At 47.6% G+C, this 26,789-nt stretch overlaps 1 protein-coding gene across 1 annotated transcript in view; it reads left to right on the top strand.

Moving 5' to 3' along the window:
* The window catches only part of RIPOR2 (RHO family interacting cell polarization regulator 2), a 104,962-nt gene that overhangs the window by 66,631 nt on the left and 11,542 nt on the right, over positions 1 to 26,789 (top strand). Inside the window, 8 exon segments of the mRNA XM_049765111.1 lie at positions 2,123 to 2,166; positions 4,094 to 4,219; positions 5,366 to 5,514; positions 7,295 to 7,424; positions 13,919 to 14,578; positions 18,853 to 19,043; positions 20,768 to 20,936; positions 25,620 to 25,755. Of these exon segments, the coding sequence (XP_049621068.1) occupies positions 2,123 to 2,166; positions 4,094 to 4,219; positions 5,366 to 5,514; positions 7,295 to 7,424; positions 13,919 to 14,578; positions 18,853 to 19,043; positions 20,768 to 20,936; positions 25,620 to 25,755 (1,605 nt within the window).

Genomic DNA, 26,789 nt, shown 5'->3' with positions numbered 1-26,789 from the left:
GGAAAAGTGAATTACAAATCTTTCACAGTAATATTTAAGGCACATAATAGTAATGAATGAGGGACATTCCCACCACCAGTGTTGTCCTCCCTCCACTCCTGTTCCCAGGATGCATCCCTCTTCCCCCTCTCTTATCCCCCCCCCCATAATGCTAGTGCAACTGTTCCCCCATGCACAACTTGATGTAGTTTGGGTATCATTTCTATTGCAGTTGACTTTGGATTTTGTGTTCAAGTCTGATCATTTTTTATTTCCACCAAACGGACATACGACTTGGTACCATCCATTTTTTCTCCCTCCAATTATGATGCTGATCATGGTGATTCCAGTAATGTGGCTCTATTGGAGATATAAGAAGGGACATCTTTTTTAAAATGTCTTATTCTAATTAGAAGGCAGAGCTGATCCAGAGCAGCTTAGAATGGGTGGGAGGTGCGTGTCGTGGAGCTGAAGAGTTGCTGCCTCCTACTGGCAGTTACTGGTAATGTCAAGTACTTCTCTATTTTACTCTTAGCAATGGCCATATCACCAGTGAAAAAACCGATTTAGCTGTTTCACAGTCTCACACTTATTAAATACGTGAAAGAGACCCGAGCCCCACCCCTTTGACTGATATAAACACTAGGAAATTTTATTTATTTATTTATTTGTTTGTTTGTTTTTTATTTTTGGTTTTTGGGTCACACCCGGCAGTGCTCAGGGGTTACTCCTGGCTCTACGCTCAGAAATCACCCCTGGCAGGCTCAGGGGACCATATGGGACACTGGGATTCGAACTACTGACCTTCTGCATGCAAGGCAAACGCTTTACCTCCATGCTATCTCTCCGGCCCCAACACTAGGAAATTTTGAGGTTCTAATGTCCCCTATACCAGTGGACCCTATGTATTTAATGTCTATGGGTTCTATTTACATTTCATCCTGGATTATAAGTAACTAATAAATTCTTCCTTAGTTTCCAGTGCAAGCCATAGATACTCAGTGCAAACCAAGAAATAACTAACTACAGAGGCCAAAGAATGACACTATGGAGGGGCATTTGCCTTGCACACAGCTGACCCACCCCCCTCATATGATTTCTCGAGCCCCACTAACTGTGACCCCTAAGCTCAGAGCCAGGACTAAACCCTGAGCACAACCAGGTGTGGCTCCAAAGAAAAACCAGAAGTTAGGTTATGTTGATGGAACTATGTTGAGTTAAAAAATTAATCTAGGGGCCAGAGAGATAGCATGGAGATAAGGTGTTTGCCTTGCACGCAGAAGGACGGTGGTTTGAATCCCGGCATCCCATATGGTCCCCTGAGCCTGCCAGGAGTAACTTCTGAGCATAAAGCTAGGAGTAACCCCTGAGTGCTGCTGGTTGTGACCCAAAAACCAATAAATAAATAAATAAATAAATAAATAAATAAATAAATAAATAAATAAATAAAAGATTAGGCCTGGAGAGATAGCACAGCGGCGTTCGATCCAGGACCAAAGGTGGTTGGTTCGAATTCCGGTGTCCCATATGGTCCCCCGTGCCTGTCAGGAGCTATTTCTGAGCAGACAGCCAGGAGTAACCCCTGAGCACCGCCAGGTGTGGCCCAAAAACAAAACAAAACAAAAAATTAATCTAGGGGCCAGAGAGATAGTACAGTGGGTGGGGTGCTTGCCTTGTATGTGGCTGGCCTGGGTCTGATACTTGGCAGCACATATGGTCCCCTGAGTACTGCCAAGAGTGATCCTTAAGCACAGAGCCAGGAATAAGCCCTGAATATCCCAGGGTGTGGCCCGAACACAAAACCCAACAAAAAGTCTCTATTTTGTTAGGCCTATTCTGTCCCTGGACTCTGGTAAATGACTCTTCTCTCCTTCGCTAAAGGCTACTCAGACCACAGAACCCTCCAGCAATGTCTCCTCTCAGCTGCCCTGGCTAGAAACACACACACACACACACACACACACACACACACACACACACACACACACACACACACACACACTTTGCTATTTAGGCAGTGATTTCCAAAAAAGGTCATAGGAGTTTCCACCAAGATGGGCCACTTCGAGCTTTGCAAATGTGCCGAGATGAGCTAAGGGTGTCCATTCTTCCCTTCATGACATCATCTCTTTTGCTTCCTCAGGTCTGGCTGGCTTCGCTCGCCTCTGTCCCGGGGATCAGTATGAGGTAAGTGTGGTCATTCAAGTCATCGGCAGCTTGAAGGCCAGACATCGGCTGGTGTGTTTTGCTTCTTTTTTTTTTTGTTTTTGTTTTTGGGTCACACCCAGTGACGCTCAGGGGTTACTCCTGGCTATGCGCTCAGAAGTCGCTCCTGGCTTGGGGGACCATATGGGACGCCAGGGGATCGAACCTCGGTTCGTCCTAGGCTAGAGCTGGCAAGGCAGGCACCTTACCTCTAGCGCCACCGCCCGGCCCCGTGTTTTGCTTCTTAAATTCACCCTTTTTGAACTTTTCTTTGGGGTTTGTTCTTTTGGTTTTGGTTTGGGTCACACCCAGAAGTGCTCAGGGGTTACGCCTGGTTCTGAGCTCAGGAATCCCTCCTGGTGGGACTCTAGGAATGAACTCTATAGGGTGCTGAGGATCGAACCCAAGTGAGCCATGTGCAAGGCAAGTGCCCTGCCCACTGTACTATCACTCTGGCCCTGATATATTTCTTTATTACAAAAGGTTTTAAGCCAAGAAGTTTAGATGATGAGCAGAAAGCTCAACTCATTTTTCCTCTGATTCCACACTTGCTTACTTATGCCAACTATTTTAGTTATTTCACTGAACCCTTGGAGAAGACTGGAAGACTCCGTGACCTTTCACCCCAAGAAAACCCGGAAACACAGTCTCTTATCCAGCAGCAAATCTAACAGTACACTTGAACCCCCAGCAGGAGACCACCTAGAGTCAGACTTTTCCCGCCTCTGAGATGTCATGATGGAAATATAAGACTATCTAGATCCTGTTTTTGTTTTTCCTTTAAAAAGAAAAACATTTGGGTCAGGAGTGATAGCACAGAGGGTAGGGCATTTGCCTTGCACATGGCTGAGCCGGGTTCAATCCCTGGCATCCCATATAGTTCCCTAACTCTGCCAGGAATAATAGCTGAGCACAAAGTCAGGAATAGCCTCTGAGCACCACTGGTGAGGCCCAAAAACAAACAAAATAAAGAAAAAAGAAAAACATTTTATTATTTTATAAATAATGTTTTTTATAAATATATAAAAACTTATGGAGAGGGAGTTGGAACCATACCTGGGTGCTATGGTTATTCCTGACTCTATGCTCCAAAGTGACCCCTGGCAGGGCTCAGAGCTCCCAAGTAGGATTGGCCACATGCAAGATTGCAAGTCTCCTTTAACCCCTGTACTGTGTTTTTATACAAAAATCAACATTTTTATAGGGACTAGATTCTAGTCTATCTGAGATAGTACAGTGGATAGGGTGATTGCCTTACATGCAGCCAACATGGGTTCAATCCCCAGTCTCCCTGAGCATCACCAGGAGAAATTACTTAGTACAGAGCCAGGAGTAACCCCTGAGGTGTTGCGAGAAAAAAATCCTTATTAACAAATAAGAAGACCTGGGTGAGAAAACAGCACAGCAGGTAAGGCACTTGCCTTGCATGTGAGGAACCTAGTTCAGTCCCTGCATCACACTGAGTTCCCCAAGTCCCACCAGGAATAAACTCTGAACACTGCTGGGTATGGCCCCAAACTCAAACTACAGAAACAAACTTGAAAAAGCCCTTTCCTGGTTCCACATTGGAGACACAGAACTTGCCCTGATGTTTGTTTGTATTTTGGTTTCTGGGCCACACCTGATGACGCTGAGGGGTTCCTCCTGGCTCTCCGCTCAGAAATTGCTCCTGGCTTGGGGGACCACATGTGATGCCAGGGATCAAACTAAGGTCTCTCCTGGGTCAGCATGTGCAAGGCAACTGTCCTACCGATGCACTTTCAGGCCCCAGAACTTGCCCTCTTTTGAAAGTGCTGGGTCATGAGGCAGGACAAGGGGTAGGAGGGATGGCAGGAGGGGCTGAGAGAGAGGCAGGGCAAGGGGCAGGGCTGGGCTGGGCTGCAGGACGAGTGTCCCCTGTCTCCCTCAGATCTTCATGAAGTACGGCCGGCAGAGGTGGAAGCTGAAAGGCAGGATAGAAGCCAATGGCAAGCAGAGCTGGGACGGCGAGGAGGTGATCTTCCTGCCCCTGATTGCAGGCTTAATTTCCATCAAGGTCAGTCTTGCTACGGCCCTGGGCTCCCCGAGGCTGAGGGTGACCCATTGGGGTTCTGTAACTTGTGCCTATTAATGTCCCCAATACACGCCTTCACACATACCCCCTGCAACACATGCTCTGCACAGAGCCAAGCTGGTTCTTGGCCCCTCACAGTCCAACTTGGAAGCAAAGAACCCTGATATTGAGTAGACAGATTTAGATAATTAGGGGGTCCAGAGCGATAGTACAGTGGGTAGTATGTTTGCCTTGTATGCAGCTGACCCAGATTGGATCCCAAGTATCCCATGTGGTCCCTGAGCCCGCCAGGAGTGATTTCTGAGCACAGACCAGAAGTAGCCCCTGAGTGCCATCAGTTGTGGCCCAAAACAAAACCAAATGATTAAAGGGGGCTTGGGGGCCACACCCATTGGTGCTCAGGGGCTACTGCTGTCCCTATCACTCCTGGGGTCCCGAGCAGTGGCGCAGCGGTAGGGCGTTTGCCTTGCACGCAGCTGACCTAGAATAGATTGCAATTCAATCCCAGTGTCTCATATGATCCCCAAGCCTGGAGCAATTTCTGAGCTCATAGCCCCTGAGCGTCAGTGGGTGTGGTCCAAAAATTTAAAAAAAAAATCACTCCTGGCAGACTCAGTGGGACCATATGAGATGCTGGGTATCAGAACCAGGTCAGCTGCATACAAGGTAAACACTACCCATGGTGCTATCACTTCATCCCTGAAAATTACTTTACTTGGGAGAAGGGAAAAGAAGGCAGGGAATCTCCCTAGCTGGGAAAGAACCCCTAGAAAAGCATTCCAGAGAGAGGCCAAAGCCTTTTGCCTTTCATGCCCCTTTAGCAAAGATGGTGGCTGAGTTGGCTTTACTAAATCCCAAGAACATGAGAAATGATGCAGGTGTGATTCTCTCCTGGGGCCCAGATTCAGCAAAGACTGGGTCATCCGAGTCATGGGGGTGCACCTCGGCCACCCTCAAGACCTTCCAGACTGGGGGATTCCTTTCTTGGGGTCCTTCTCCCAAATCTCCCCCTGCCTGTTGCCCTCAGTCCCTGACTCTAGCCTAACTGAATGGGCCAGGCCAAGGGGCCATCTGTGTCCTGCTCTCCTGAAAGGCCCGTGTGTCCCCCTCTTCTCTCTCTCTTCCTAGGTCACCGAGCTCAAAGGACTGGCCTCTCACCTCCTGGTGGGCAGCGTGACCTGTGAGACCAAAGAGCTGTTTGCAGCCCGGCCTCAGGCAGTGGCCGTGGACATCAACGACTTGGGCACCGTCAAACTGAACCTGGAGATCGCCTGGTAGTAAGTGGCCCTCAGTGACTCAGCCAGGGACAGGCCAGCTGCAAGGCTGGGAGTTCAAGGTGCAAGAGCACATTCTGGGGAACCGGCTATTGGACACCCCAGACCAGACTGTCTCTTGGAACTAGCTCACGAATACCCCAAACTGGACTGTCTCTTCTGCCCCAATCTTTTATCAGAGCAATGAATTCTAGAATGTTTTTTTTCACATTTTGAGAAAGTTTGTCATGGTTTCTTTGAGAGTATTTTGGTTTTGTTTTCACTGAAGGATCTTTGTGTGACGCCAAAAGAGACTTCAAGGGGGCCCCAATAAACATCACACTGCACAGGCCATACTCACCCCTAAGTCTAGTTCCACTGCTAGGGAAAGGCAAAGAGATGAGAGTGAGAAAGGAAGCCCTGGGCTGGAGAGATAGCACAGCGGTGGGGCATTTGCCTTACATGTGGCAAGGTCCCAGGAGAGACCTGGTTTGATTCCTGACATCCCATATGGTTCCCCAGCCTGCAAGGGTTGATTTCAGAGTGCAGAGCCAGGAGTGGCCCTTGAGCGCCACCAGGTATGGCAAAAAAAACAATCACTCACTCATTCAATCAATCAGTAATTTAAAAAAGAAAAAGGAAGGAAGCCCTGGGATCTCTTGACCTGAAACAAAGGGTCCAAACTGTTCATGCATTTCACCACAGAGACAATCAAACAAGAAAACGCTCTTATAAAAGCCAAGTTAAAGCCTCTGTGGCTGTTAAGAACCAAGTGTTAGGGACCAGAGGGGTGGCACAAGCGGTAGGGCATTTGCCTTGCATGCAGCTAACCTAGGACCAACCTCGGTTCAATCCCCCAGCTTCTCATATGGTTCCCCAAGCCAGGAACGATTTCTGAGCGCAAAGCTAGGAGTAACCCCTGAGTGTCACCAGGTATGCCCCCCCCCCAAAAAAAAGAACCAAGTGTTTACACTAATCTCCTCTGTGTTTTGCTTCCTTCCCTGAGCTCTGTTGATTTGGGGCCCCATGCTGTAAGTCTCCCTTATCTTTGCTTCACCCCTTCTTGAATCTTCATCACCATGAATTTTTACCACCCTGTTTTTTTCTCTTGGATGCCTGTAAATCCTTTTCAATTGGTTTTTGTTTGGTTTGGATTTTTTGGTTGTGTTTTGGTTTGGTTTTTGGTGTTGGGCCACACCCACAGCACTCAGGAGTTACTCCTGGCTCTGTGCTCAGAAATTACTCCTGGCTGGCTCAGAAGACCATATAGGAAATTGGAGGTCCAACATGGGTCACCCATGTGCAAGGCAAATGCCCTACCTACTGAACTATTGCTCTGGCTCCAAACTCAAGGAATTTTTACAGACCTCTATCTCTGATACTAGGACAAACATCTACCTAGTTTCCTGGTTCCAAGGAGACTCTCATTCATCTGTTGTTAAATGAGAGACCAGAGAGATCCTGGGTGGATCCAGATTAGTATCCTACTTTGCTTCTGTTTATCATGGCTTGCTTCCCTCTTTTGTTTTGTTTTGGGCCACACCCAGTGTCACACAGGGGTTACTCCTGGCTATGTGCTCAGAAATCGCTCCTGGCTCAAGGGACCATATGGGACACTGGGGATCAAACCGAGGTCTGTCCTGGGTCAACCGCTTGCAAGGCAAACACCCTCCCACTGTGCTATCACTCTGGCCCCTTTGTTTCCCTCTTGACCCCAGAGTGTCCACTTCCCATTAGGAGTTGCCTGGGCCCAGGACTGTAGGTTGCCGGACCGGTGCCTTCATGAGGTCCCTTTGTCTTGCAGCCCATTTGACGTGGAGGACGTGACCGCATCCTCCAGCGCGGGGAACAAGACGGCTGCCCTGCAGCGGAGAATGTCCATGTACAGCCAGGGCACCCCGGAAACGCCCACCTTCAAGGATCACTCTTTCTTCGTAAGTCCAGGGTGGCTTGTGCAGTGGCGTGGCTGTGGGGGGTCCCAGTTTGTGCTGTGCTGATGAAAGGGCATTCTGGGGGGGTCCCCAAAGATTGCTGTACAGGGTCTGGAGCCCTAGTACTGGAGCCAGTACTGTGAATAAGATGCTTGCTTTGCACATAACTGACCCTCAGCATCCCATATGGCCCCCCGAGTCCCACCAGGAGTAATTCCTCATCTCAAGCACTGAGCATAGCGGGGTGTCCCACTATAAAAGAAAAGTCCCACATATTATTCTTTATGCTCATCTAGATTTAAAAAAAGTGATATGGGAAAACATGATTTCCAGACAAGTGCCTACCAGCCCCAACTCTCCTCTTCCTTCTCTCCCCACTTCTACTGTGATAAAAACCTGTAGTTCTTTCTGAACTTCCTTTTAAAAGAAGTGGATACGTAGAGTGGCCTTGTTTGAACCGGAAGGGGCCAAAGAGATAGTAAAATGGGTAGAGCACTTGTCTTGCATGCAGACTTTCCTGAGTTCGATCCCTGGCATATGGCTCCAGAAGACTTACCAGGAGTGATTGCTGAGTGCAGAGCCAGGAGTAACCCCTGAGCACCAAGGTGTGGTCCCAAAACAAAACAAAAAGTGATTTGTTAAAAAAAAAAAAAAAATAACTCTTGGGCCCGGAGAGATAGCACAGCGGCGTTTGCCTCGCAAGCAGCCGATCCAGGACCAAAGGTGGTTGGTTCGAATCCCGGTGTCCCATATGTCCCGTCCCGTCCCCCCCCCCCCCCGTGCTGGCCAGGAGCTATTTCTGAGCAGACAGCCAGGAGTAACCCCTGAGCACCGCCAGGTGTGACCCAAAAACCAAAAAAAAAAAAAAAAAAAACTCTTGCTAAAAAGCTAATGGTAAGAGATCTCTCAGGAGACAGACAGAGACAGAACAGGGGTTCAGGCACATTGCCTTGCATGCTGATATCCCAGTTCCATCCCTGGTACTGCCTGTCGTTCCACTGAGCACCATCAGGGATCACTCCTGAGCACAGAGGCAGGAACAGTCCCTGAGCACTGACTAATGTAAATAAAAAATAAAAACCTCGCAACACCCCGTCTCCCCATGCGTGCACTAACGCCCCGTCTTGCTTTGGCTTGGAAGAAATGGCTGCACCCCGCACCCGACAAGCCACGGCGGCTGTCCCTCCTGAGTGCCTTGCACGACACTTTGCTTGCCAAGCTGCAGCGCAGCCGCTCTTTCAGCGACCTGCCCTCCCTCAGCCCGAGACCCGAGGCCGTGCTAGAGCTTTATGTGAGTGGGGGCTGCCGCGTGGGGTGGGGGGGGGGCTAGTGGCACGGACACCTTGCTTGTTCTTCCTCTCTGTCTTGCTTGTCTGATGACACATGTCGCTGTCCTGCCCTGGGTAGGACACTTGGGGACACTAGCGGAAGCATGTAGCTTGGTTTGAGGGACCTTCAAGCCTTCTCTTCATGTCTCCTCTCTCTCTGTCTCTGTGTTTCTGTCTGCCTCTTGGTCTCTGTCTGTCTGTCCCTGTCTCTTCTCTCTCTTTTTCTCTCTGTCTCTGTGTTTCTGTCTGTCTCAGTCTCTGTCTTCCTGTCTCTCTTCTCTGTCTCTGTATGCCTGCCTACCTGTACCTGTCTGTCTCTCTCCTTGTGTCTCTCTGTCTCTCTCTCTGTCTCTCTGTCTCTCTCTCTCTCTCTCTGTCTCTTTCTCTCTCTCTCTCTCTCTCTCTGCCTCTGTCTCTCTCTCTCTCACACACACACACACACTCTCATTCTGTTTGCTATGTTTCTTCCGTGGGCAGAGATAGCCATGCTATAGATTCGCAGTGTTTTCAAATCACTGGGTCCCTGTTGGGGTCAGAAATTTTCCTTTCACAAGTTAAAAGATCGATTTCTGATCATCTGTTCTTGATGTGTTCATTCATACCCTGCTGGGAAAGGGGGTGCACTAGGATTTTAATTCATTTTGCAAGGACCAGGAAAGCTAGTTACTCTGTGGTAGAGTTCAGGCTTCATAGGTAAGAAGCATTAGTTTAATCCTAGCGTTTAAAAAAAAATTTTTTTCTGGACTCTTGTTTTGGTTGGTTCATACCCAGTAGCACTCAGGGGTTACTCCTGGCTTTGAGGTCAGAAATTAATTCTAGCAAGGGTGGGCCCGGAGAGATAGCACAGCGGCGTTTGCCTTGCAAGCAGCTGATCCAGGACCAAAGGTGGTTGGTTCGAATCTCGGTGTCCCATATGGTCCCCCGTGCCTGCCAGGAGCTATTTCTGAGCAGACAGCCAGGAGTAATCCCTGAGCACAGCCAGGTGTGACCAAAAAAAAACAAAAAACAGAAAAAAAAAACCAAAATTCTAGCAAGGGTTGGGGTGCCAGGAATTGAACCCCAGTCAGCCATGTGCAAGGCAAACATCCTACATGCTGTGCTATCCTTCCAGCCCCCAGTAGCTATATTTTATTTTAAAAGATTTGTTGGGGGGTGGCAAGAGCACAGGAAGTAAAGCATTTGCCTTGTACCCAGTTCTGTTCCCAAGCACACATCTAGCCCCCAACTGCAGCCCCTGACACCGGTTCCCCTGTCAAGGACACTGATAGTCAAACAGGCACTTAGAGGGGCAGAGCCTGCCCGGTGCAGAGGTAGTACCTCCCACCTACCCCTGGGTGCAAGCCTCTTGCCGCCAGCTAAGAGTGTGGGTTTGGCTTTGCATGCTTCGGGGTGCAGTGGCCTCAGGCCACTTGTTCTCCGTCAAGGCTTAGTCCAGTTTTTTTTTTTGTTTTTTTTTTTTTTGTGTGGTTTTTGGGTCACACCCGGCAATGCTCAGGGGTTTTTCCTGGCTCCATGCTCAGAAATTGCCCCTGGCAGGCACGGGGGACCATATGGGACGCCGGGATTGGAACCGATGACCTTCTGCATGAAAGGTAAACGCCTTACCTCCATGCTATCTCTCCGGTCCCTAGTCCAGATTTTTTTCTGGTGCTTATCACAAATATCTAGGAACTAGGACCATAGTGATAGCGCAGTGGTAGGGCATTTGCCTTGCATGCAGCCAACCTGGCACGGACCCGGGTTCGATTCCCCAGTATCCCATATGTCCCCCAAGCCTACCAGGAGCAATTTCTGAGTACAGAGTCAGGAGTAACCCCTGAGCACCAATGGGTGTGACCCAAAAACCCAAAGCAAAAACAAATAAGTAAAACTAGAACCTTTTCCTACTGCATTTAACGTGTCAACCAACACTCTATCCTGACCACTAGTTATACGTAGGGACCAGGAGGGCATGTACAGCATGGAGGGTGCTGGCCTTGCTTGCAGCAGACCCAGGTTTGATCCCAGCATCCCATAAGAGCCTCAACAGTAGTCCTTGAATGCAGAGCCAGACATAAACCTTGAGCTTTATGGCTTTGGCCTGTCTCTTCCATTCCCCCAAATGGCTTAGGACAGAGCACAGGGGTTCAGGCATTAGGCTGGCAAGTGGCTGACCCTGATTTGACTCCCAGGGATATCCTAAGCATATTCTAAGTATAGAGCTGGAAATAACCTTTGAGCACCCTGGGGCATCACCCAAACTCTACCACACCCCTACCCATACAAAATTCACTAACATGAATGAGCCATCTTAGTTTCTCGGGTATTTATTTATTTATTTGGATTTTTTGGGCTGCACCTGACAGCACTCAGAGCTCTCTTCTGACTCTGCGTCCAGAAATTGCCCCTGGCAGGCTCAGGGGACCATATAGGATGCTGGGGTTTAAACCAGGGTCCATCATGTATTGGCAGCGTAGAAGGCAAACTCCTTACCACTGTGCTATCACTCCGGCCCCTCGGGTATTTCTTTTTTTTTCTTTTCTTTTCTGGTTTTTTTTTTTTTTTTTTAGACCACACCTGGCAGTGCTCGGGGGGGTTCCTCCTGGCTCTATGCTCAGAAATCGCATCTGGCAGGCTCAGGGGACCATATGGGATGCTGGGATTCGAACCACCATTCTTCTGCATGCAAGGCAAACATCCTACCTCCATGCTATCTCTCCGGCCCTCCCTCAAGTGTTTCTAACCTTCCTCTTCTGATTTCTGCTCCCTAACCCCAGAGGGAAACTGACCACTGAGGTCACTGGAGCAAGAACTTAGCATTCATGAACACCCTGAGAACTTGGGGTTCAACTCCTGGCCCACTCAGGGTCCATTTTATTCATCTTTTCCTCCTATTTTTTTCCTTAGGAAGTTTGCCTTCTTGGCCTTGACTATATCACTGGCCTTAGGCTACTTGTGGTTAAATTCATAAATAAATGAATAAAGTTATTCATAAATAAAACATGTTTAAAAACTTGGAATTTGTGGGCAGACATTTAAAAAAATAATTTACAAGAACTGAAGCAGAACAAAATATCATTGTTTTTGGAGTGAAACAGTGTGACTGTTGGAAATTCTTTTGAGATAGAGGCCCAAAAACAATCCAAATAACAAAAAACAAAAATGTAATTGTATTATTTATAATGTCGGTGGACAAAGATTGTGAGATCCTGGGCTTTAGCAGGCAAATCGCCTATTCGGCTCTGCCATTCTTTTGTTCTGGGAACATGTCAACCTTTGAAACAGAACCATGAACTTTCACTCAGATCCAACACTGGAAGTTGGGCTGGACTTAGGGATTTTTTTTTTTTTTTGCTGATTTTATTTTTAATTTTATTTGGACACCATGATTTATGAAGTTTTCAATAAAAGAGTTTGGGGCATTCGATTTTTTTCAGTCTAAATCTATCATCAGGGTCAGCATCCGGCCCCCAGTGACCCCAATTCCCTTCCTCTCCACACCCGTCTCCTTAGCAAACTTATTTCATTGTACATTGGGCATGTTTACAGTGGTGACTTTTATAGTTCCCAACAAAAGATTCAAAAGGTTCAAACCTTCGACCCTTGACTTTTATGTTCCCTCCTGTCTTCCTCCCCTCTTCCTGCCATGAATCCTTTGCTGTCATTCAGGGCTAGGTTTGCCATGGCCTTGTCTCTTCACTCTCCCTCCTACCACAGAAAAGTGGGCGCATCCTGTATTTGTCTTTCTCCCTTTCTCTTAGGAAGTAGAGTTTTTTGAGTTTGTTTTTTTGGGGGGTGGTTTTGGTTTTTGAGACACCCCGGCAGTGCTCAGGGGTTACCCCTGGCTCTGCACTCAGAAATTGCACCTGGCAGGCTTGGGGGACCATATGAGATGCTGGGAATTGAACTGGGGTCTGTCCTGAGTTGGCCACGTGCAAGGCAAACGCCCTCCCTGCTGTGCTGTCTATCTCTCTGGGCCCAGAAAGTAGTTTTTTTGTTTTGTTTTGTTTTGTTTTATTGTGGTTGAAGTGAATTACAATTCTTTCACAGTAATATTTGAGGCAATGAGCTGAAGTAGAGATTTTTATAGGTTTATTTTCTTTTAATACCATCAGTGCTGGTGGGATGGGTCAGATAGAAAGTGCTACTATCATGGAAATTCTGGCTTGATTTTGTTTTTTGTTTTTTTTTTTTCATTGCCTTATTTTTTTTTGAAAAACAAATTCACAAATCATTTATAGCTAAAATAATCACATGGGCCAGAGCAATAAAGCACCAGGTAATGCACTTGTTTTGCTCACACCTGACTCGGGCTTGATCCCTGGCATCCTGCATGTCCCCCGAACCCCCCACCAGGAGTTTTGTTTTGGGGTCACACCTGGCTATGCTCAAGGATTACTCATGACTCTGTACTCAGGGATAATTCCTGAGTGTACTAGTGCTCCGGCCCCAGGAATATTCTTTGAATGCAGAGCCAAGAGTAAGTTCTGAGAATTGCCAGGTATCCCCAAAATAAAACAAAGAAAAAAATTACAAGTAACAGGTATTGTTTTAATATAAAATATAACGTCCAATGTCTATGTGTCTGGGTGAGGCCTTTCTCGGCAAGGTATGGCATCTTTAGTCCCTTTGGCAGACAGGTCTGAAGACACAGGGTAGTAGGGGGCAGAGAAATAATTTACAAGCAGTCAGTTAAATTTTCATCAGATTCAGCCAGTTTTATTCTAAGACCCTATCTGCCATATGCTTTTCCTCACATGGCTTCTATGCTAAGCTTATTCCAAGCAGCTTCTTCTATTCTGCTTCTCCTCTGGCTCTCTGCTTCTTTCTTCCTTTCTTTGTCCTCTAGATCCCCTCTCACCAGGGCGGGGCTGGCCCTGTAATCCAGGTGTGATCGTGATCAACATTTCAGCAGAAATTTTAGGGTGTTGAAGGAGAGAAACCTTACAATCAGGGACAGGAGAGTTAGCACAGCAGGTAGGGCGTGTGCCTTGCAAGCAGCCAACCTGGATTCGATTCTGACATCTCATAACCCCACACACACAATTCTCAAGCCTGCCAGAAGGGATCCCTGAGTGCAGAGCCAGGAGTAACCCCTGAGCACCGCCAGATGTGGCCCCCAAAATAAATCTCCTTTTAAATGAAAGAAAAATCAATGAAGCAGTAACAGGAGACCTTTCTCACCCACAGTCCAATCTACCTGATGACATCTTCGAGAATGAGAAGGCCCCGGAGGAGACGGCACCGCTGTCACTCAGCTTTGGGGACCTGCCCACAGGGACCCCCAGTTCAGCCGAGCCTCGGACCAGCCTGGCCTCAACCAACCCCGAGATCACCATCACCCCAGCCCAGCTCCCCAGCCACCGTCGCTGCTCACAGGAGGGCCTCGGTGACACCAGCTCGGCCTCTTCCAGCATCTCCTCGGCTGGAGCTCCAGAGCCCCCAGCCCTGCTGCAGGGTGACAGAGCCGGGCCCCAGCCTGACACTCCCGGGGCCTCTGCCAGTGGCCCCCAGCACCTGTTTCTGGAGAAGGAGGTGGCCGAGGCACTGCTGCATGAGTCAGATGAAGTGTCCGAGCTGAAGCCGGTGGAGCTGGACACCCTGGAGGGCAACATCACCAAGCAACTGGTGGAGCGGCTCGCCTCGGCCCAGGTGCCCCCCACTGCCACCCAGAAGCTCTTCTTCGAAGGCTCAGTGAGTGGGGAGTCTGAGGGCTGCCGCTCCTTCCTGGATGGGAGCCTGGAGGACGCCTTCGCCGGCCTTTTCCTGGCCTTGGAGCCCCACAAGGAGCAGTACAAGGAGTTTCAGGAGCTGAACCAGCAGGTCATGCACCTGGATGAGATCCTCAAAGTAAGTCCCCCCCCCCACCTTGGAGGAGCTGGGTTGGGTGTGTGTGGAGGGGAGGGTGAGGTTAATGGGTTGGGGAGACACCCATGCCTCTGCTCTTGGCCCTGACACAGAGTTGGGAATGAGGGAATGACACTGTTTTTCAGTCCCAGTAGTGCAGATGAGTTTTTATGTTCCTCAGCTTCATGCGAGTGGCTGAGTTAAGTCATCGGATGGGTTAAATGTAGGAGTAGTTATGTGTATGAGTACTTAATTGGATGAGTAGTTAATCAGACGTGTAGTTGAACAGAGGAGTTGAATGGATGAGTAGTTCATCAAATAAGTAGGTAAAGGAATGAGTGATTGATTTATTGATCAGTTGAGTAGTTAATCAGAATGGGAGTTGAATAGGTGATTAGTTGATGGATGAGGAGTTAAATGGGTGAGTAGTGGATGAGATGAGGAGTTATAGCTAAATGGATGACAAGTTAATCAATGAGTAGTAAAATGCATGAGTAGTTGATTGGGTGAGTAGTTAAATGGATGAGTACTTTATCCGATGAGTTGTTAACCAGATGAGTAGTTGAATGGAGGAATGGTTCATCAGATGAGTAGGTAAAGGAATGAGTGATTGATCAGGTTAGCAGTTAATGGGATGAGTAGTTAAATGAATGAGGAGTTAATCCAATGAGGAGTTAAATGGGTGAGTAGTTAAACGCATGTGTAGTTGATCAAATGAGTAGTTAAATGGAAGAGTAACTGATCATTTGAGTAGTTCATTGGGTGAATAGTTAAATGGATGAATAGTTAATCTGGTGAGTAGTGACATGGAGGAGTTGTTCAACTACTCTAAAGGGCCCGGAGAGATAGCACAGCAGCGTTTGTCATGCAAGCAATCGATCCAGGACCAAAGGTGGTTGGTTCGAATCCCGGTGTCCCATATGGTCCCCCGTGCCTGCCAGGAGCTATTTCTGAGCAGACAGCCAGGAGTAAGCCCTGAGCACCGCTGGGTGTGGCCCAAAAACCAAAAATAAACAAACAAACAAACAAACAAACAAACTGCTCTAAAGACAGGTCCAGAGTCAGTCTTGGAATTCCAAATGGTGAAATGGTAGCATTTAAATCATCAGCCTCTTACTGAGATGTTACTAGGGAAGCTTGCCCTTGAGTACCAGGAAAGCAGGGGTCAGCAGCCCCCAGGTGAAATTCTTCCGTGAATTTGACCCTAGGTTGGGACCTCAGACTAGCCATCCACAAATTAGCCACAGTATGACCCTGACTCCAGGATATTTCCCTGTCCTGGTCCTATATGGTCAATTCCAAGTATCAGTGAGCAGAACAGATTTCTCTGGGACCAGAAGTTCTCACAGAGGACCATCAAGGCTGCCTCAGAATGTCTGCTGGCTCTTGGAATCCAGATTAAATTTTTTTTTTTTTTTTTTTTTTTTTTTTTAGGTTTTGGGCCACACCCGGCGGTGCTCAGGGGTTACTCCTGGCTGTCTGCTCAGAAATAGCTCCTGGCAGGCACGGGGGACCATATGGGACACCAGGATTCGAACCAACCACCTTTGGTCCTGGATCAGCTGCTTGCAAGGCAAACACCGCTGTGCTATCTCTCCGGGCCCCAGATTAAATTTTTGAGAAAGAAAAAAACTGCACAAAAAATTGCCCCTGAGCACTGCCGGGTGTGGCCCTAAAGCCAAAAAATAAAGCCCTGAGACCTGGGGATGTCCCCACTCCCCATTGGTGATGGTTGTTTCTGTGTCTAGGCTTTAAAGATGCTCCTGGGGCACGAGGACACCTCCTAGTCTGTCCATAATCAGGTGCTTATAGATTGCTCTGCAGTATCATTTCCTTCTACCATGGTTCCAAAGCCATTCAATGACTAAAATCTTTCACTGCCCCCCCACTTTGGCTGTGGATCAATGCTTAAAACACATTCATGCTGAGGATCCCAATCTCCTCCTAAAATCGACTATAGGGGCCAAAATGTTTAGCACAGGGGCCCGGAGAGATAGCATAGCGGCGTTTGCCTTGCAAGCAGCCGATCCAGGACCAAAGGTGGTTGGTTCGAATCCCGGTGTCCCATATGGTCCCCCGTGCCTGCCAGGAGCTATTTCTGAGCAGATAGCCAGGAGTAACCCCTGAGCACTGCCGGGTGTGGCCCAAAAACCAAAAAACAAAACAAAACAAAACAAAAAATGTTTAGCACAGTGGTAGGGCTTTTGCCTTGCATGAGGCTGACCCAGGACTGACAAGGGGTTCGATCCCCAGCATCCCATATGGTCCCCGAAGCAGGAGAGATTTCTCAGCACAGAACCAGGAGTAATCCCTGAGTGCTGCCCCCCCCAAAAAAAAAAAAACTAAAATCGACAATGACTTTGGGATTATCCTGGGGCTAAGAGGCTTTGGATCCAGCCAGATTTAATACATCCACTGGTTCTCATTTTCCCCTTCCCTTCACATACCTAGGATGCTAAAACATCTTGAGGAGCAGAAACTCAAGGATGCTGCTTCTCCTCTGGAGATCTCTGACGGCTCTGATTTCACATGAAACAGCTGAGTTCACATGGAGACAAGACAGCTCTGACTTAAAAGCCCGAAAGAGATGTTTTCCCTGAGTACTTTTGTGCCCTCTTGAGGGCCCGAGGCAGATGCCACCAAGGCCTTTGCTGCCTTGAGTTCAGAAGTCAGCCAGGAGTGTGCTGCCTCCCTAACTTGTCCCCCCTATCCAGCATATTTGGTGGGGGGGACTTGTTCCCTCTCACCCAGCCTTGTGAATACTCTTCCTCTTTGTGTGCAGAGCAACTGGCATTATTTTCTTGCAATGTTTCTATTCATGTCCAGCCACCTGGAACTCTCCAGGCCTGGCACTGGCTTGCTTCTGGCACCATAGCTGACTCGATGCGAGAACGTTCTGCTTCAAACACGGGAATCTAGGGGAATCAGAGCTGCTTCTTGTCCTGCCATAGCTGTTCATGTGTCTCCCTCACCCCAAAATTCCCTGCAGAATTAGATACTGTGAATTACAGTATAAATTATACACTGTTACCTATAAGCAGAAGGACCCTTAGCTCGAGAGGGTGGATGTTAGGTCCCTTTCTCTGTCTTAGATTTGTTGACAATTTAGAGCAAGACGCCTTCCATAAGCTGACTCTGGTCTGTTCTCAGGACATTGAAAATGTCACTACTAGAGTGGTATTTGAGTCAGGGACTGAGTGTCACTGTTTAGTGATATTGTGTTAGACAGGTGAGTTTAGCACTCTTTCTCCTACTCTATGGTTTAAGTTTTATTTTGTATTTTTGTTTGTTTTGGGCCACACTCGGTGGCACTCAGCAGTTACTCCTGGCTCTGCACTCAGATACTGCTCCTGGCAGGTTAGGGGGACCATATGGGATGCCAGGGATCAAACCTGGGTTTGTCCTGGGTCACCTGTGCAAAGCAAACGCCCTACCTCTGTGCTATTGCTCTGGCCCTAGTTGTAAAAATTTTTTATACTTGTGAAAAAATTTCAAGGCTGAAACAGATAGTACAGGGAGAACAAATCTCTTCTATTGTGTCATTGTTATCCATAGCTATGTGTATATATTATGTATATATTTTTAAACATGAAGATTTTTTTTTATTGACTTCTTTTTTTAAGCCAAAATAAAAGCTTGAAATAAAAACTGCAGTGTCACCACTCAAGGCCTTGCATGTGTCTGACATTGGTTGAATCCCTGGCACTACATACGATGCCCTGAACTTTGCTGGGCCTGGCCAAAATACAACCCCAAAAGAACCATAAAAATAACAAATTCCAAACAGTCCAGAGAGTTCAAACTCGATGGGCCGAGAGCACATGCTTTGCATGAAAGAGACCCAAGTTTGGTCCCAGGCATTATATGGTCTCCTGAGCACTGCCAGGAGTGACTCTTGAGCACAGATCTGGGAGTAGTCTCTGAGCACTATCAAATGTGTCCCCTGAAAATGACTTTTCACAACTAAGCCTAAAGTTCTATTGAACCCTCCAGCTTTGCCCAGTTCATGGCTAAATTCTGCTTTGTCCCATTGCTACCTGCTTACCTTCCTCTGGATTATTTGGCAATAGATCTCTTGTGTCATGTTATTCACAGTTGTGTATATATTTATTTTTTAAACGTGAAGATATTTATTTTACTGACTCCTTTTTTTTTTTATGCCAAAATAAAAATTTGACAAAAAAATAAAAACTCCAATGTCGCCACTCAATCCTGGTGCTGTGTGTCGTGTGGTGTGTCCCGTGTCCCCTTCCGATATGTTGTGTTCTCCCTTGCAGTGCAGGCCCGCAGGGACCCACAGCAGTTCTTCTAGCTTGAGTCTCACGGTGGAAAGTGCCCTAGAAAGCTTTGACTTCCTGAACACCTCGGATTTCGATGAGGAAGAGGAGGAGGAGGACGGTGATGAGGTTTGTCACACGGGAGGAGGAGCCGACTCTGTGTTCTCCGACACCGAGACGGAGAGAAATGGGTGAGTGTTTCTTCCTGGCCCATAGGCCTTGCTCTGTTATTCACTCAGCAACATAAAACACTAGTTCTGAGCAGCCCATCAGATCACAAACCATTTTTATTATTATTGGTAACAATGTCTTTGGGGGGGGGGTTGAACTACTCAGGGGTTACTCCTGGCTATGTGCTCAGAAATCGCTCCTGGCTTGGGGAGTCATATGGTATGCCGGATTGAACCGAGGTCCGTCCTAGGTCAGCGCATGCAAGGCAAAAACACCCTACCACTTGTGCCACCACTCCAGCCAGAAACAAATTTTTTTCCTTTTTTTTTTTGTTTTGTTTTTGTTTTTGTTTTTGGGCCACACCCGGCGGTGCTTGGGGGTTACTCCTGGCTATCTGCTCAGAAATAGCTCCTGGCCATATGGGATGCTGGGATTCAAACCAACCACCTTAGTTCCTGGGTTGGCCGCTTGCAAGGCAAACACCACTGTGCTATCTCTCCGGCCTCCAGAAACAAATTTTAAATAGGGTTTATCTCTTTCATGTTGTTTAAGGACAAATGAGCTGTTTTGTAGGGGGGTGGAGCAGTTGGATCCACATTCAGCTATGCTTAAGGGTCACTTCTGGCAGTGCTTGGGGACCCTTGCATTGTTGGGGATCAAACTACACACTCTGGGGGCCCGGAGAGATAGCACAGCGGCGTTTGCCTCGCAAGCAGCCGATCAGGACCATAGGTGGTTGGTTCGAATCCCGGTGTCCCATATGGTCCCCCGTGCCTGTCAGAAGCTATTTCTGAGCAGATAGCCAGGAGTAACCCCTGAGCACCGCTGGGTGTTGCCCAAAACAAACAAACAAACAAAAAAACTAAACACTCTGGATTGGCAGCATGAAGATCTGGGCCTTACTCCTACACGGTCTCTCAGTCCTGAGACAGACTGTGGCATGAGTGTGTGTGGACACTCACAGGAATCCTTAGAAAGCTTTTGGCGACTCCCTAGCATCGCTTTGTCTTTCTACCCTGGTCCTTTGGTTGAGTTTTACTTTTCCTTTTTTGTTGTTGTTTTTGTTTTGTTTTTGGTTTGGGGGTTACTCCTGTCTCTGTGCTCAGAACTTGCTCCTGGGCAGACCAGGAGTAATTTCTTTTTTGGGCGGGGTTTTGGGTTTTGGGTTGCACCCGGCAGCACTCAGGGGTTACTCCTGGCTCTATGCTCAGAAGCCACTCCTGACAGATTCGGGGGACCATATGGGATGCCGGGATTTGAACCACCATCCTTCTGCGTCTAAGGCAAACGCCTTACCGCTGTGCTATCTCTCTGGCCCCACCAGGAGTAATTTCTAAGCACAGAGCTAAGAGTTATCCCCGAGCACTGAGGGTGTGGTACAAAGTCAGGAGCTAGAGTGATAGCACAGTGGGAAAGGCATTTGCCTTGCACATGGCAGACTTGGGTTCAATTTTCTGCATCCCCATTGGGGCTGGAGAGATAGTTTGCCTTGCATGCAGAAGGACAGTGGTTTGAATCCTGGCATCCCATGATCCCCCGAGACTGCCAGGAGTGATAAATAAATAAAATAATAAAAATAATAAAATGAAGCAGTAGCTCGGTGGGCTATTGAGTCATCTTTTTGGCTTCAACCGCTGGATTAGTCAAGGTTAAGTACTCAAAAGTCAGTGCTCAGAGGATGCAGTGGGATTTTCCTAAGGGTCAGAGGGTTGTTGACCTGCTTGTGGTTCTTCTGCTCCCACAGCTACCGCGTAGTTCACCCAGAAGCCCGGGGGCACCTGAGCGAAGCGCTGACCGAGGACACGGGTGTGGGCACCAGCGTGACTGGAAGCCCCCTGCCCCTGACCTCGGGCAATGAGAGTCTGGACTTGGCTATCGTCAGGCACCTGCAGTACTGCACACAGCTCGTCCAGGTGGGCCTTGGGTCGTGCTCCACGAGTCGCCGTGTTTCCTTTCTCTGCTGCTCTACCAGGGAAAGGAGACCCCTGCCGTGGACGTCTTGCGTCTCAGCAATTCTCGTGGGTCATAGCACTGCATGATAGGAAAGCGGGAGCAAGAGTGGACGAATATGAAATATGAAATAAATGGAACCACACGGAGAATGTGGGATCAACACGTTTCTGGCAGGAGTGCGACGAGTTTAATTTTTTTTTTTTTTTTTTGGTTTTTGGTTTTTGGGTCACACCCGGCAGTGCTCGGGGGTTACTCCTGGCTGTCTGCTCAGAAATAGCTCCTGGCAGGCACGGCGGACCATATGGGACACCGGGATTCGAACCAACCACCTTTGGTCCTGGATCGGCTGCTTGCAAGGCAAACCCTGCTGTGCTATCTCTCCGGGCCCGAGTTTAATTTTTTTTTTTTTTTTTTTTGGGTTTTGGGTCACACCTGGCAGTGCTCAGGGGTTATTCCTGGCCCCAGGCTCAGAAATTGCTCCTGGCAGGCACAGGGGACCATATGGGGCGCCGGGATTCGAACCGATGACCTCCTGCATGAAAGGCAAACGCCTTACCTCCATGCTATCTCTCCGGCCCCCCGAGTTTAATTTTTTAAGCAGGGAAATTTATAGGAGTAAAATTAGCCACAGGTGAAGAATAATTGTAATCACATAGCCTAGTATAACAATAACAATATCTAAGCAATGGGTGTGACTAAAAATTCAAGAGAGAGGGTCACACAACTCAAGGTAACTCCTTGCAAGCTTACTTTAAATGCAAAAATCAGGATTAGGAGGAAGTAGGAAATATCTAGAAACTTGGTCTTTCTAGGCTGGACTCTATTGTTATAGAGGTTAAATGAAGGGAGGTACCAAATCACAGGAATGAGCTTCCCTATTTCTAAAGGAGGGTCAAAAGCCAAAATCTGTATTCTGGTTATGCCCTTGATTACCAGAAACTGCAGCTGCAAAGGTCATATTTGAAAAGGAGAGAAAAATCGTCTTTGCTTTTAGGGCTGACTATATCCAGAAAAATGGGTTCTCAAAGTAACTTTGGTGCTGCAATTTCTGAGCCAAATTATTTGATAGAGGCTATTATTTTGCCTGATATATACGAAGGAGAAATAGTCAAATACTGGCTGAAAATGTAATGCCAGGCGTCTCTTTGGAAATTCCTCAACCATCCATGCAGGAGAAAAAGGTGTCCACAGCGGGCCTTTTGAGGAACCCCATGGGGGTTAAATTAGTTCTACCCACCAGGAAAATCTGAGGATACATCTGGTGGGCTGAGCCCCCCTAAAAAGCTCATGCCCTGGCAGACCTCGAAAAAGAGGACAGTGTTGGTTGGGTCTGAGCCAAACCAGACACTCTCTAGTGGTCTGGGCCCAGCTCTTTCAAGCCTGGATTTTCCACCTCAAATCCTGGCTTTTGGGGGGACAGCAGGAGTCCCAGGGTCTTATTCTCTTCAACTGTCCAAAGAGCACAAGTGGAAAGTTAGTGAGTAAGCATGAGGGGGGACGAATTACCCACCATGCACCCTGATTTTTCTTGTGTCTCCCCTAAAAGGCTCTTTTGGAGAGCCCAAAAGAATCAAAACAGGCACTTATGTCAAAAGGTAGAGAAGGGGGGGGGGGGGCGGAGAGATAGCATGGAGGTAAGGCGTTTGCCTCTCATGCAGAAGGTTAGTGGTTCAAATCCCGGCATCCCATATGGTCCCCCAAGACTGCCAGGAGCAATTCTGAGCATAGAGCCAGGAGTAACCCCTGAGCGCTGCAGGGTGTGACCCAAAAACCAAAAAAAAAAAAAAAAAGGTAGAGGAAGTCAGTGAAGAAAGTCACACCCCTCAGGCAGAATAGTCTTGATTTAAGGAAGGGGCCAGAGAAATAGTACAATGGGTAGAGCGCTTGCCTTGCATGAGGCTGACCCAGGTTTGATCCCTGGCACTTCCTATGGTTCCTTGAGTGATTTCTGAGCTCAGAAACAGAAATAAGGAGCCCTGAGCAATGCCAGATATGTTCCATCCTACCCCCTCAATAAGGTATGAGCATGATTGAGTAAAGAGCTATAGTCGAGCACCTGGGCCTTCTGTGATCTTGAAGGGGTGTTAGTTTAAGAGGGTTAGTTTTAGGGGGTGAAGTTTGTTCTACTCCATATTATAGTTCTGGAGCCTGTTGCAGGGAATCTATTCAATTGCTTCCCCCTCTCCATGGCCTCACCTCTACTGGGTATATGTCATCTCCTTTCTGGATGGACACTCAGCCCCTACAACGTACTAGGTTATTTTCAAATTATTTGTTACTAGAAATTAGAAAAGGAAAATGCAGGGGCCATAGCGGTTTCACAAGCGGTAGGGCTTTTGCCTTGCACACGCTAACCTAGGACAAATCACGGTTCAATCCACCAGCATCCCATATGATCCCACAAGCCAGGAGCAATTTCTGAGCGCATAGACAGGAGTCTAAGCATCACCGGGTGTAACACCCCCCCAAAAAAAAAAAAAAGAAAAGGGAAATGCAGTGGCTGGAAAGATAGCACAGCAGTAGGGCATTTGCCTTCCATACAGCCAACCTGGGAGGGACTTGGTGCCATTCCCAGCAATCCTTATGGTCCCCCAGCCTGCCAGGGGTGATTTCTGAGTGCAGAGCTAGGAGTGACTCCTGAGTGTCACTGAGTGTGGCCCAGCAACCAATCAATCAATTAATCAATAAACAAATAAAGTTTTGTGTTTTTTTTTTAAGAAAAGGAAATGCAGTTAGAATGAAGAAAGGCCTCTGTGGTCCTTCTCCAAACAGACCCATCACACCCATAATACTGGGCACATGTGATAAGAGTTTGTGGCCTGCCACCTGCCTGACAGAGAGTGACATGCTAGAGAGTCTAATCAGCATTTCTAGCTCTTATTAACACCAGGAAGAATCCAGTTATCAGCACCCTCTAGCTGTCCCTCTGCAACAGCAGGCTGTCTCTCTGTATTCCGATGTCAACAATTCTCCTTTCTGTCTTACCGCTTTAGATTTTCGCGACGTCCGAGCAAATCTTGGTTGCAGGAAAGGTCTTAACTTGTCTTAAATGAAGAAAGATTTTTCTTCCCCCTTCCCTGCCAGCTTCCCTGCTTCTGCCTGAGTATTTTCCCTTAGCCTGGCGGTTTGTCTTTTTCCCCCTTTTGCTCTTAACCTAGCTGACCTGTCTGGATGAAGAACAGGAAAAGATGGAAAGCAAATAGATCATAGATGGGGACCAAGAGGGAAGGAAGAACTATGTTCCTCACAAGACAGAAAGGAAATAAGTAAGGCAGGAGACCTCTGGGCATGTCAGAGGGACCAGTGTCACTTTCTTGGTATCACAGTGAGAGCAGAAAAATGGACTTCTCTGTGAATAGCCTCAAAGTAGCCTCAGACAGCATTGTACTTATGATTCTGAACTTGATGGGGCCACCCTGTGAGCCTCTCCTACTAATGTTGGTTTTCTTTCTTTTTTCTTTTTCTTTTTCCTTTTGGTTTTTTGGCCACACCCAGCAGCGCTCAGGGGTTAGTCCTTGCTCTGGCTCAGAAATCACTCTGGCAGGCTTCGGGGACCAGATGGGATACCAGGAATTGAACATGCGTCTGTCCTGGGTTGGCTGCATGCAAGGCAAATGCCCTAGTGCTGTGCTATCACTCTAGCCCTTAACTAGCAATTTTATTTACTCATCTTAGTACATAATTGTGGAGCAATACAGATCATAATAGCTATAATTATAGTTGAAAACAATTAGTTTATTTCTGGTATATTTACCTACTGAAATGGATTCATACATAATTACTGTATTAGACTTTTTATGGCCAATAACTTTAATTAAAATAATGTACTTAGGATTCTTTTTTATCTCATTCTAGTTTTGTGTGTGTGTGTGTGTGTGTGTGTGTGTGTATGTTTGTCTTGGGAGGCCAGAACAGGCACAATATTTCCCTCGAATGCTGCCAACCTGGGTTCAATTCCTGATGCCTTATATGGTCCCCTAAACCCATCAGGAGTAATACCTGATAACAGAGGCAAGAGCAAGCCCTGAGCACAGCTGAGTGTGCCCCCCCAAAAAAAAACAAACAATTAAAAACAAAATTATGTTGGGGCCAGAGTGGTGGTGCAGTGGTAGGGCATTTGCCTTGCACGTGACTGAGCCAGGACAGACTGTGGTTCCTTACCCTGGCATCTTATATGATCCCCCAAGCCAGGAGCAATTTCTGAGCAGATAGCCAGAAGTATCCCCTGAGTGTCAGATGGGTGTGGCCCAAAAATCAAAAAATAAAATAAAATTATGTCTTGGACCAAAGAGATAGTACAGAGGTTAGGGCTCTTGACTTACAAATAGCCAACTCAGGTTTCATCCCCAGTATCATATATGGTCCCCAAGGCCTTCCAGAAGTGACTTCTAAGTATAGAGCCAGGAATAAGCCCTGAGCATCATCAGCTGGGGCCCAAAAACAAACAAAAACCCAAAATATGAAGCTAGAGATACAGAATAGCTGGTAGGGCACTTGCCGGCCTATTCCCTGAATCAGAATAAAGACCTTTCATCAAATGAATAAAGTCACTGGCCCCTTTCAGGATGAGTGAGGCCAGGGAAAGGAGGTCCTACTGATGTCTCACTGAAACTGAAATGGTGTTTTGATTGGTTTGTTTCTAGCAAATTGTTTTCTCAAGCAAAACCCCCTTTGTGGCAAGAAACCTCCTAGAGAAGCTGTCCAGGGAGACCCTGGTGATGGAGACACTGGCATCCATCAGCGACGAGCACATTGGAAACATCACTTCCGTCCTCGAAGGTGCGTTCCCCAACCCCACCTCATCCTTATGATGCCCTGGACCCCTCCAGCTGCCTCTCGTTCTTGCTCACTCAGATCTGTGGCCTGTCACCAGACACACAGTTTTCCTCTTAGAACTCAGGTTTCAGCGTTCAAACAGTCTTCAGTACCTTCAATATCTAGTTCTAGGGGCTGGAGCTATAGCACAGCAGTAGGGCATTTGCTTTGCATGCAGCCAAACCTGGAAGAACCCCATTCAGTTCCCGGCATTCCGTATGGTCCCCTAAGCCTGCCAGGAGCGATTTCTGAGCACAGAGCCAAGATAACCCCTGAACACCACCAAGTGTGACCCAAAGCGCCCATCGCCAAAAAATAAAACATCTTAGATCCACAGAGGAATCTTGTTCTGATTAAAATTGTGGTTTGGGCTAGAGAGGAAGTTAATGGGTTGGGGCTCAAGTCTGCTCTGGGGGAGCCTCAGATTCATCCCCGCACCACATAATCCTCTGAGCACTGGCAGAAGTGATCCCCTCAAACACTGAACTGGAGTAAACCTTGAACCCTACCATATGATTAAAAGATAGTTACTTAAAAGTATATGTATGTGGGGCCGGAGAGATAGCATGGAGGTAAGGCGTTTGCCTTTCATGCAGGAGGTCATCGGTTCGAATCCCGGCGCCCCATATGGTCCCCTGTGCCTGCCAGGAGCAATTTCTGAGCCTGGAGCCAGGAATAACCCCTGAGCACTGCCAGGTGTGACCCAAAAACCAAAAAAAAAAAAAAAAAAAAGTATATGTATGTACTTGGATAGATAGATAGATAGATGGATGGACAGAAAGATGGATGAGTGAATGGATGAATGGATGGATAGATAAATGGATGGATGGATGGATGGATGATGGATGGATGGATGGATGGATGGATGGATGGATGGATGGATGGATGGATGGATGGATGGATGGATGGATGGATGGTGGATGGATGAATAAATGGTTGTATGGGTGGAAGAATAGATGAACAAATGGATGGACAGAAGGATGGATGAACGGATGAAC

The sequence above is a fragment of the Suncus etruscus genome, chromosome 18 (genome assembly GCF_024139225.1).
Source record: "Suncus etruscus isolate mSunEtr1 chromosome 18, mSunEtr1.pri.cur, whole genome shotgun sequence".
Classification (NCBI taxonomy): Eukaryota; Metazoa; Chordata; class Mammalia; order Eulipotyphla; family Soricidae; genus Suncus; species Suncus etruscus.
This window is presented reverse-complemented; position numbering and strand designations above follow the sequence as displayed.